At 37.9% G+C, this 12,605-nt stretch overlaps 1 protein-coding gene across 1 annotated transcript in view; it reads left to right on the top strand.

Annotated features, from left to right (window-relative positions):
• Positions 1-12,330, top strand: part of CCDC54 (coiled-coil domain containing 54) — a 51,052-nt gene extending 38,722 nt beyond the window's left edge. Inside the window, 5 exon segments of the mRNA XM_007522175.1 lie at positions 11,011-11,559; positions 11,709-11,773; positions 11,930-12,011; positions 12,052-12,209; positions 12,211-12,330. Of these exon segments, the coding sequence (XP_007522237.1) occupies positions 11,011-11,559; positions 11,709-11,773; positions 11,930-12,011; positions 12,052-12,209; positions 12,211-12,330 (974 nt within the window).
• The last annotated feature ends 275 nt before the right edge of the window (positions 12,331-12,605 follow it).

Genomic DNA, 12,605 nt, shown 5'->3' with positions numbered 1-12,605 from the left:
TTTGCATAACCATTTAATCCACAACAATCAATTGAAAATAAGATATAACAGTACTATTCTCTGGGCAAAGGCAAAAATTTTATATTTTATGTGTAAGATAGGCAAATATATGTACATATATATGTTTGTATAAATGATTTAGAAAGGAGAAACTACCCATCCATGGGTGATAATTAAATGAAATACTAACCAAGTTAATTTTCACTTCAGAATAGAGAAATACCACATAGCTCTAAGGCCATGTTTCAGCAGGTTGAGAGCCCACATGTGAACAGGGAGGCAAGAAAAAGGACGAGTGGCATTAAGTAGGTTCTACATTTGGTTACACCGCCTCCTTTTATTGATTTTTACTTTTTTTAATTAAGGGGGATTAGTGGTTTCCAGTGGACAGTAAATACAATTGTTGACACACATGTAACATTTCTCAGTTTTCTGCAAAACACTTTAACCTCTACCTAGGTCCTACTCCATCATGCATCAGGACCTGAAAATCCCCTTCTCCCACCAGAGTTCTTTACTCTGGTACAATACACCAAACCCAGTCCAAGTTCTGTTTTGTGTTTTCTCAACTTTGGTCTATGGGTGAGGTCACTCCATATTCATCCTTCTCTTTCTGGTTTATCTCACTTAATATGATTCCTTCAAACTCCATACTAGATGAGGTGAAAAAGGTGAGTTCAGCTTTCTTAATAGCTGAGTAGTATTCCACTATGTATATATAACACAACTTTCTCAGCCACTCACTTGTTGTTGGACACCTAAGCTGTTTCTAGGTTTAGGCTATTATAAATTTTACTACTATGAACATAGGTATACACAGGTTTTTTTTGGATGGGTATGTTTTGGTATCTTAGGAACTGAAGAGTTCCTTTCCTCCAAGCCACTCCAATATGTTACACTATAATCCCCCAAAATTTAATCTCAGGAAGCTATCATCCAAAGTACTGTAAAGTATTATTATAAGTGAAAATTCTACTCTAAAACAGGGTTTTCCTAAAAATTAAATTTATATGAACATATTAACATGCCCAGACAATTTAATTCCACTAACTTATAAGTTATTAAGTTAGTGGAATTAATAAGCTATTAACTTATTAAGTTATGTGCCAATTTATACACATAATTAGATATGGGAAAGTTAATATTATTTGATTTTTAGATATGATTTCTGGATCTATTTAAATTTTTATTTTAAAAGTAGTTATAAAATTTTTTTAAATGTATTTTCATGTTTAATAGAGAGGAAGAGAAGTCAAGCTACCACTCTGACAGATGTGGCACCAGGGATCATTACCAACCTAAAGCATGGACTCTACAAGGCCAATTTTTCCCCATTATTGTTCAAATTTGAAATTTCCATTTTTCTAAGGAATTGCTATGTGCTCCATATCCTTTACTGTTTTGTGAATCCCTAAATGAAGTACAGTATAATCTAGGCATAAAATAGCAAATTATTCCTGGTCAGTATCAGTTATAGATTAGGTTTTGCTAAAGGATTTAAAATCAGTGAAACAGAAGTATTGGAATAGATTAACTCACTAAAGTTATTTACCATTTCCCTTGGAGAAAGGAGCTGAATGGTTAACAAAGGGAAAAAAAAAGAAAGAGAAGTTATTTTCCCTTTTCTCCCCTTTCCAGTCATTTATTTTTATGGCTATATCAATTGTGCTCATCAGGTCTTGTAAAGCGCTGTAAAGTATATGTCAGTCATAAACTAAGAAGTGCAGAGATTTAAAGATAATATTGAAGAAGAAAAACGAAGAGGTGAGGTTCAGAATTACAGAAACCAAGCAATTTTATATAATATATTACTAGAGAGAGCCAAGCATAGCAGAAGAAGAAGAAAAAAAAAATGGCCAGAGGAAGAGGACAAAGATGACAAGGAGAAGAGATTGCATAAAATACTAATGTGCCCCCAGGGTTCTGGAACTAAATGGTGATAGGGATGTCTAGATAACCTAGAGAGAGTTCATTGTAAATTTGGAGTTCAGAAAATAAGATGACATGAATAAAGAGATAAGTGCCCAAGTACCCAAGCTGATGACAAATGCATTTGCAGCTGTCCTCCTCAGGGCTTGGAGAAAACACTGATTACCTGTGGTTCCCCAGAGGATGAAAAAACTTGATAGGTAGCATAGTGGGAATTAGGCTGTGTATCTTAGTTTCCTCTAGGATCAACACTATTAACACTAGTCCACTAGTCCCGCTTCCATGATTTACTTGTGATTCTTTTATCTTTGCCACGGCTATTTCCGGGTTCATAATTACCTCCTCCTTCTCTATCTGATCTTAATTTACCTTTCTTGCCACTTAACTGCGTCAAGTCTCTGGGGAAGCAATTATTAAATCCCTATCCCAAAATTGCTAAATGATCCCTTAGGAACTGAGAAAAATTGCAGATTCCTTTTATGAGGCAAGCAATGTATTCCCTATGGTCCCATAGAGATAGGCTCAGTGGAGATCCAATGTATACATCTCATACTTTGATCTTACCTTCCTTTACTCTCTTACGGAATATAGCTGTGTTGAACACCATCTATATAGGTTAGTCTTTGTACACTAGGGATATATAATTGGGAAACAAGTCTCTCCCTTTAAAATATTTAAAATCTTGCGGTTGGATAGAGCATGTACCTTGAAGTGTTCAAGGTGCAGGTCAAGGAAACTTTTACACTATAACAGCTTTCCCACTTTCTTTCTGTCTCTATATCTGAATGAGAGAGAGAGAGAGAGAGAGAGAGAGAGAGGAAAAAAGCAGATTCAAGGGATAAAATTGAACATAATCATGCATATGCATTATTGCTACTATTATTATTTACGTCCAAAGTTATCACTGGAGCTCAGTGCTGGGACTAAGGATCCACTGCTCCTGACAGTCATTTCCCCCCAACTTTGTTAGATAGAGCAGAGAGAAATTGAGAGGCGATGGGGGAGGTAGAGAGGGAGAAAGACAGACACCTGCAGACCTGCTATACTACTTGTGAAGCATCCCCCTTGCAGGTGGGAAGCCCGAGGCTCAAACCTGGATCTTTTCTCAGATCTTTGTGTTTTGTACTATTTTCACTTAACTGGGTGAACCACCCAGAGTCAGCATTTACATAGACAAAAGAATCAGAAGGCTGGAAAACAGAACTAGACTTAGGGGCAAGAAGGGAGCTTTCTAAGACTTTTGGATCAAACTTCTGCATAGAATAAAGCCCCTAGGGAGCCAGGCAGTAGCAAAGCGGATTAAGTGCACATGGTGCAAAATGCAAGGACCAGCATAAGGATCCCGGTTCGAGTCCCTGGCTCCACACCTGCAGGGAAGTCGCTTCACAAGTGGTGAAGTAGGTCTGCAGGTGTCTATCTTTCTCTTCCCCTCTCTGTCTTCTCCTCCTCTCTCCATTTCTCTCTGTTCTATCCAACAACGACGACATCGATAATAAATACAACAATAAAAAAACAAGGGCAACAAAAGGGAATAAATAAATAAATATTAAAATTTTTTAAAAAGGAATAAATAATTTTTAAAAAAGAATAAAGCCTGTAATCATTCTTAACTATTTTTCATTGTTTTAAAGTCACAAAGTGAGCATGAATGGTGGTTTGAATCACCCACATTTATCTCTTTTTGTTTCCAAAACTCAGATTTAAAACACAAACAAAAGTTAAGATAACCTCTCTCAATTCTCAATCTCAAGTCATCTCATCTCCCTCCCCATCCACTCCCAGGGTTGTCTCAGGGAGGGCTGTCCTCTCTCAACCTGGTTTCAGAAGAGATACTCCTCTCTCGCTTCTTGTATGAAGCCCAGTGACATATAATACAGCCTGGTTAGAAAGCAATTTCAGAAGCCAGACCTCCCACCTTCTGTACTCCATAAAAGTCTTTGGTCCATACTCTCAGAGGGATAAAGAATAGGGAATCTTCTTCTTCTTTTTTTTAATATTTATTTTTTCCCTTTTGTAGCCCTTTTTTATTGCTGTTGCAGTTATTGTTATTATTGATGTCGTCGTTGTTAGGACAGAGAGGAGGGGAAGACAGAGGGGGAAAGACAGACACCTGAAGACCTGCTTCACCGCCTGTAAAGCAACTCCCTGCAGGTAGAGAGCTGGGGGCTCGAACCGGGATCCTTATGCCAGTCCTTGTGCTTTGTGCCACGTGTGCTTAACCTGCTGCACTACTGCCCGACCCCCGAAATAGAGAATCTTCTAATGGAGAGGGTGTTTGGAACTCTGGTGGTGGAAGTTGTATGGAGTCCTACTCCTCTTGTTCCACAATCCTGTTGATCATTATTAAATCACTAATAATATAAATATATATATAAATATAGAGGAGGGAGAGAGACAAAATTCAAATTTACAAAAACATGACATGGGATAAGGCAGAGTATGGAATCACTGGCTCAGACTCCTCGTGCCTTAAGAATGTTATACGTTTGCTGTCCTTTCCAATGCTCTCTTGGATTAGTGCAGCAGCTCTGATGTCAATCTCATTTTCCACTATTCCTCATGGCTACAAAGAAAGGAAAGTAACTGAATACACTTTGAAGTACTTCATAACTACTTAGATACTGTGACTAACATTGGATGTGAACTTTCTAATTAAATATTTCTACCCACTTACCTGTGCCTGCCACCCAGATCAATTAATTTTTTTATTTACTTGTTAATAAAAGAGAGAGGGTAGGGGGAGAGGGAGAACCAGAGCATCACTTGGGCACACACGATACAAGGAATTGAACTCAGGACCTCCTGCTTGAGAATCTAATGCTTCATCCTCTGTGCCATCTCCTGGCCTTCCCTGATCAACTCTGTAAAGCCTTCTTGGTTCCTCTTCCCTTAATCTTTCTTCTTAGTCTCCATATGACAGGTGATATTCAGATAGGAGGACCCAGGTTTTGGTGAACCTGGCCCTCAGATTATGTTGGCAGGAGGGAGAAATAAAAGATAAACAATTTTTTGGCAACTCATCTACTAATGGCACATAAGTAGATAATTATAAGTGTGGCTTACATAATGATTCAAATAATACTCAAGGATCTTGGCAGTAGTGTATGCAGTAGGGCCACAAATAAACTTTCATGAGCACCTGAGTTCAAGTCTCCAGTTTCCACATCTGGGGGGGATGCTGACGCAATGCTATAGATTCTCTCTCTCTCTTTCTTCTCCCTGTCTCTATCATAATAAAAGAAGAAAAAGAAAGAGAAAGCCCACTTGCTAGTGGGATTAGCATAATTCTTTTTTTAAGATTTTGTTTATTAATTAATGAGAAATCTAGGAGGAGAGAGAGAAAGAACCAGACAGCACTCTGGTTCATGTGCTTCCAGGGATTGAACTCAGGATCTCATGCTTGAAAGTCCAGTGTTTTATCCACTGTGCCACCTCCCAGACCGCAGGGATTAGCATAACTCAAACCCACTGTCTTCTACTGAACAAAGCATATTTCAGTAGGTCTACACTAAAGCAGTTTTACTTAGTCACTTCCACACCACCAGAATTAATTTATAGTTAACTTGCTCAAAAATACACATTCAAATATTAATACTACTAGCGATTATTAGAGCCATCTTTCCAATGGTTATTCCTTGCAGACGGCCTGACTCTTTAGCTGCTTATAAAGTCTCTAAACACAGGTCCACTATCAATGCCACCGAAAGCCTAACTCAAACTTTAACTGATCTTAACTATTCTTTATTATTTTAGGGCAAGGGAGCCCCTTAGCCCTTGGGCTGTACTTTTATTTTCCAATTCTAGTTTCAGCATACAAACTGACAAGAGTACTGATAGTTAAGTTTGACCTTTTTTGACTGACTTATCAGTCTCCAGTCTCTTATTCCCCCAGGACTATCACAATCAACCTCATTCTTTGGAGACAGGTTTCTGTACTAGTAGTGCTAACTACACTCACGAACACAATGCTGGCTTAGCTAGCCTTGTTTGTGGCATGCCAACGACTTTCCAATCCAAATGCTTTATCAGCATGGTATATTGAACAGTGAGTGGCACATACTTTGATTGTATAGATGTTGGCATGGCTTTATTATCTTTATTATTATTATTACTAATTATTATTATTATTATTTTAAACCAGAGCAGTGCTCAACTTTGGTTTAAGGTGAGTGATGCTAAAGCCTGAACCTATGACATCTGAGCCTCTATCCTCTCTTGATCTTTATGCTACCTCCCCAGTCTTTGGAGTGGTCGCTTTATTGAAAGAGAGAATTGAATGCAGAGTGTGAGTGAAGCAAATGCTTCAAACTCTTGAGCAATTCCTCCTTTTGTTCAAAAGAAGAATGGAAAAAAAATAATAAAGCCGATTCACAGAGGTTCATTATAGATAGTGAGCACTGCCATGCTCAGAGTCACTCTAGAAACCAGCACTGCTATTACTCCATTTTGTTGAGCTTAGCCTCCAGACTACACATACATAGTAAACTGCCATGAATTGTAGCCTCTGGCTTCAAATATCATTCCTGTAAAAGTCTGCCCTCTGTAGGATATTTTTACATAGTAACTGTCTGCACTAGATGAGTCCGCCATTACAGTGTCTTGCTAAGTCCCCATGTCTCTGGCAGGAACCTTAAAAGAGGAAGTCAGTCATTTCTCATTATTTTTTCCTTTTTGAATACATACACACCTTCAGCCAAACCAATAGCATTGCATCCTCCCACTTTGACTTTCCATTTTCCAGAGAAGCCTAAAATAGATGTAGACTCCTTTAATCAGCATTAATGAGTAATTCAAATCTAGACAGGTTTGTATCAAACCTAAATGAATCTGTCTTATGAAAATAATTAGTGCACATCTTTCTCGAAAACTTTAAAGTACATTATTTTATTGCAGTTACTATGTTACTGTTACAACAAGGCAAGTATGGCCACTACATGTTAATTTTTACCTACTTGAATTAAATAGTTCAAAGTCTAAAGTCTGTATAAATATCATATTTGAGAAGCATTGATGAAGAAATGCACTAAACCATTAGTTTTTCACATTACTAAATAGTTTAAATCAGAACAAGTTTTCTTGAGGCAGTGGGTGATATTGTACCTCATAGAGAACACACTTTACGACGTGCAAGGAGTTAGGCCTGAGACCCCAGCTCCACTTGAACAGTGGAAACTTCATGAATGATGAGGCATTACTGTAATGTCTCTCCTTCTTCTCCCTGTCTTTCACATTCTATCTGGGGTGGGGGGAAAGGGAGAGGAAAATAGTTTGCATGGAGCAAAAGAATCATACAAACATGACACACCCCCAGCGTAGATGGTAAAAACAAATATTTCATAAATATTTAGTGAAAATTTTTTTTAAAAAATGGAATGGTCCTCTCTTTATATTTTGGAAAGAAATGGAGATATTCATATATGTGTTTGCCAGTAAGATATAAGCACTCAGAAGCCAAAATTTAAGAGTTTGAAAACTGACCCTGTCAACAATTAGTTCTGCTTTATATCTTAACTCTTTTTCAGCCACCAGGTTCCAGATGCTAACATGATGCCAACTGGACTTCCCAGGGCAGACTACTCCACCAATGTGTCCTGGAGCCCCACTTCCCCAGTGCTCTGCCCCGCTAGGGAAAGAGAAAGAGACAGGCTGGAAGTATGGGTCAACCTGCCAACACCCATGTTCAGCAGGGAAGCAATTACAGAAGCCAGACCTTCCACCTTTCTGCACCCCTTAATGACCCTGGGTCCATACTCCCAGAGGGATAAAGAATAGGAAATCTACCAGGGGAGGGGAGGGGATATGGAGTTCTGGTGGTGGGAATTGTGTGGAATTGTACCCCTCTTATGGTTTTGTCAGTGTTCCCATTTTATAAATAATTTTTTTAAATTGATCCTACCATTTCTACCCATTTCTGAACAGAAAGGAAGATTATTTGTCTTCTCTGAACTTGTTAAACTGGTTTAACTAAATGTAAATAAAATTGCATGATAAATATATACCCAGTAAGACTTAACTGTTATTAACCCAAAGGGAGTAATTGCTAAAGCTATCCCTCTGATTTAATTGGGAATTCTTGTCAAGCAAGAATACTTAATCTACAAATTGCCTCCAAATGTAATGAAATTTTAATAATAAAGTTAACAATTAATGAAGATGATATAATAGTACATTTTAGAGACACTTAATTAAACATTTAGTGTTTCAATCTTGTAACTTTCTTTCAGCATTTTGAACCGATTTCTTTTTCTTTTCTGTCTCAGATATTTTTTACTGATCCTTGAAATCTCCACAGGCTCCAAGCAGTGTCTATAGAGTTTGATGGATAGAATGGCCTTGGCTAAGGTAAATGGAACAGCTTTGAATGCTACCTTTTCTGGCTCCAAATACTGTTTCTGTGATAACCTGCTTACTAGAGAACATTTTTCCTCAGCAAGGGTTTGGAAAGGTTTCTAGAAGTTCTGGGAAGGCTACTAAACAGGGAATCAAAGATAGAAAAGCAAAGCAAAATCCCCAAGTGGCAAAATTCTTAAATTACTTCTGCCAAACTTGAGAGTTTATATCTAAACTTAGAGCAAAGTGAGTCCTGCAGCTGGCATCAACTCGTATTGGAGAAAGGATGATTCAGTAGAGAATCAGAACAGCCACTGATCCAAGAAGGAATATTTTCTTTGATTGAAAACAACTGCACCCTGAGAAACATAGTTATGTTGTCACTATAACTGAAAAATATTTGGCCTTATGTGATCTAAGAATAAAATTAAAATTTTGTCTCAGTACATTTAAAAAATGTTTAGTGTGTCAAGTGGTTTGAATTTTTAGTATTATCACTTAGAAAAACCTATAAGAAGAAACACAGGGATGTATATTACTTTAAAATTTAAAAGCAGCGTTTCTCTAAGTATGGGATCTGTACTAGACCACGATGGCAAAAAATTACAAAGTAATATTGGTGCACTATTTGCCTTTTTTATTGTGTTGACATTTGAATTTTGCAAATTGCATTGCAAAAGTTACAACTGATAAAAGTGTTGGTTACCTGAGCACAAATTAAATTTAGTGCAATGTCCCTAAACTGTACCATAGTGATTACATTTTCACTTCCATTCTGTCAGCATAAAAAGAATACAAGAAAAAGCCATGATAGCTTATAATGTCTTTGATGAGCTAACAAACATTTTGAATTTTATTAAATCTTAACCCTTTAGTATGTCTTTTTCTTCTTCCTTCCTTTCTTTTTCTTTCTTTCCTTTTCTTTCTTTCTAATAAGACAGAATTTGAAAGGGCAGATAGAAAGGAAAAAAAGAAACACTTAGAGCATTGCCACACTGTGCATGAAGCTCCTCTTCCCATGTAGGTAGGGACTGGACACTTGAACCTGGGCCCTTGCACATAGCAACAGGTCTGATCCTCCAGGTACACCACTACCTTGCCCCAGTATATCTTTTTAATATGTATACTGATGGAAGGGAAAAAACACTTCTGCAGTATACCAAAATATATCAGTTATTTCCAGAAAGAGTATTTATTAGTTATAAACTCAACTTACCACTTTTTTGTGGTGCATGTCCTAGTATATTTAAAAATATATTTAGGGGAGTAGGGCGGTGGTAGCGCAGTGGGTTAAATGGTTAAATGCACGTGGCACGAAGTGCAAGGATGGCATAACATCCCAGTTCGAGCCCCCGGCTCCCCACCTGTAGGGGAGTCACTTCACAGGTGGTGAAGCAGGTCTGCAGGTGTCTATCTTTCTCTCCTCCTCTCTGTCTTCCCCTCCTCTCTCCATTTCTCTCTGTCCTATCCAACAACAACGACATCAATAATAACAACAACAATAACTACTACAACAACAAAAAAGGGCAACAAACAGGAGAATAAATAAATTTAGTATGTCTGGTAGTTTGAATTTTCAGTATTATCACTTAAAAAAGCTATGAATGAAAAACTTTCTACTTAAATGAAAAACTGGCAACAAACTATGATATTTATATTTGAATACTTGGTAAATACTTCTGTACAAAGAAAATGCACAGATCTTGTCACTTCATGGAAAACAACCAACGAACTAAGTGGATCTGGGTTATGATGTAAGCCTTAGATTGAGAAAGATTACTTCAGACACCATCAGAGAGTGAAAGAGGAGTCTGGAAGAGGCCACACCAATTATAAGCCATGTGATGGGACTTCACTGAGTGTGACTCCAAACAGATCTACCTCATAGTTTTATTGACCAAAGCATGGATTACATCAAAGCAGAGTGAAGAACATCAAAGTATATGAAAGTATTTTTTCCAAGGGTACATACATCAGTGCAGTACATGCTCTACCAGATGGGTATTGTTCTTATCATGAAGACCCTCTGGAGCCATATAAAACATTGTGTCTAACCTCAGATCCACCTTGTGCATTCCATACTCTGTGAGGGGTATGGGTTTCCATCACAGTATGTGAGTTTTTAGACTTGTAATTCTGTAGAGTCTGTTGACCCAATAACTCATTAACTCCTAACCTTCACCAGACACACTTTCATCAGAGAACAGGATTGGAAATAAGAAAACCATGAGTGGTAGTGCACTGGGCTATGCACACATAGCGCGAAGCACAGGGATTGGTGCAAGTACTGTGGTTTGGGGCCACGGCTCCTCACCGGCTCCTCACCTGCAGGGAGTGGTAGTCACTTGCTTCACAAATGTTGAAGCAGGTCTGAAGGTATCTATCTTTCTCTCTCCATCTCTGTCTCCTCCTCCTCTTTCAATTTCTCTCTGTCCTATCCAACCACAGCAGCAATAAGAACAGTGGAAAAAAGCTTCCAGGAGCAGAGGACTCGTAGTGCAGGCACAAGTAACAGACATCATGAAATCAAGGGGTCTCCAAAATAAGTGAATTTCCAGCTCTTCATCAGGTCAGTGGTTCCCATACGATGCATTCAGTGGACCATTATTTAATAGACCTCTCCATCTGGAACTTCTTATGAGAAACCACTTGTCTCCTAAATGCCTTTGAAGTTTCCCAACAAACAACAACAAAATAGTAAGAGAATGATCATTTCATTTTGACATTGATTATTCCTTTGATTTTGGTCAGGTTTCCCAACATGTTCCCTCCTGCTTCATTATGAAAAAATATATATACTTCATATAAAATGGGTAAAAGCTACTGTTAGACAGATGTAGAGTTCAAGTCTTTCTAAGATAGGACAATCTCTTAAATGTGATCACCAGAAAAGGAGGAAACAGCACCCAGATTCAACTAGGTAGCCAACTATGACTTCTTTTGCTTGTAACCAGTGTGATATTAGTACTGATGAAGAAATTAATTTTAAAGTCATGCTCCAATATAATAAAACTTCTCAAATTAAACTTCACAGTCAAGTGCCTGACACTGTCAGCACAGTAACAAAAATTCAGGAAAAGACTGATTTCTATGAGCAGTTGGAAGAACTAGAAACTAGAATGAACGTTAATGAACACAGGCAATACACAATAACTAAAGATATCATTTCTTCAAAAGAAGACATTGAAGCTTAAAAAAAAGATGAACTGGAAAATAAATATTTTTGCTCTAATATACATTGTTCAAAAGTTCAAGAAGGAAAAAAGGTTGGACAGATCATAGAACTTCTTCACAAACTCAGACAAGAAACTTTTTTTTTTTCTAATTTGGCATCTTTATTCAGCATGAACACTTCTAAACTCTGACTTACAGTGGTTCTGAGAATTGAATTTTGGACTTTTGATGCCTCAAGAGTGAAATTCCTTTTGCACAATCATTTTGCTATTTCCCCACTCAAGCAACTGTTAAGAACACATCAGTCTCTATAAATTCTGAAATCTTTTCACCAGGACCAGTGAGTGTGCCCAATTATTTCAAGATTACTTAATGGTCTAGTAAAAAAAGAAGGAGGAGGAGGTGGAGGAGGAAGAAGGGGAGGAGGAGGAGAGGAGAAGAAGGGGAGGAGGAGGAGAGAAGGAGGGGAGGAGAAGAGGAAGAACAGGAGGAGGAGGAGAAGAAGAAGAAAGAGCCCAGTGTTAACTCTGAAAAAAGTAACCATCACAATATGTTAAGAAGCTTTGAAAAAACAAGGTCACACACACACACACACACACACACACACACACACACACACACACACACACATTTACCTAGACTGTTATGCATGGATCAAAGTAACTTTTGTCCTTGGAAGAAAATGGAAATTTTTTCTCAAAGCTACCAAGTAAGAAGAATTCATGCAGTGAATTCTTTCTAGTCTAACCAACCCTCCTGAGGAACCAGAACTCATTTACCCAGAGATATGATTCATGTACTGGGCCTATTACAAGCTTGACCACAATACTTATCTCCATTTTCAACTACAAATACTGCCTTTCTGGTTCTTCAGATGAGGAAGTAACTCAACTCTAAGTTAATTTTCAGCTTTGCTTGGTACAAAATACAACCTGGCTGCTCCAAAAAAATCTCTGTGGTTGCTGTGAACTCCTCAGTAGTCTGCTCGCTGTCTGCTAAGAGTCTATAGGTCTGCAGTACAGATCATCTCACTGACAATAGTAGGACATTATTCTGTTACTATTTTGTCTTCTCAAAGGAAATTCAGTAGGATTCATGCAGCTCCCATTTTATAGATAACTGGACACAGACTATTGAAACATACTTAGCAACCCTAGATTCTGTCAGTTTTT

Source organism: Erinaceus europaeus, chromosome 9 (genome assembly GCF_950295315.1).
Source record: "Erinaceus europaeus chromosome 9, mEriEur2.1, whole genome shotgun sequence".
Lineage (NCBI taxonomy): Eukaryota > Metazoa > Chordata > Mammalia > Eulipotyphla > Erinaceidae > Erinaceus > Erinaceus europaeus.
Note: the sequence above shows the minus strand (reverse complement) of the source record. Positions and strands in the feature narration are given on the sequence as shown.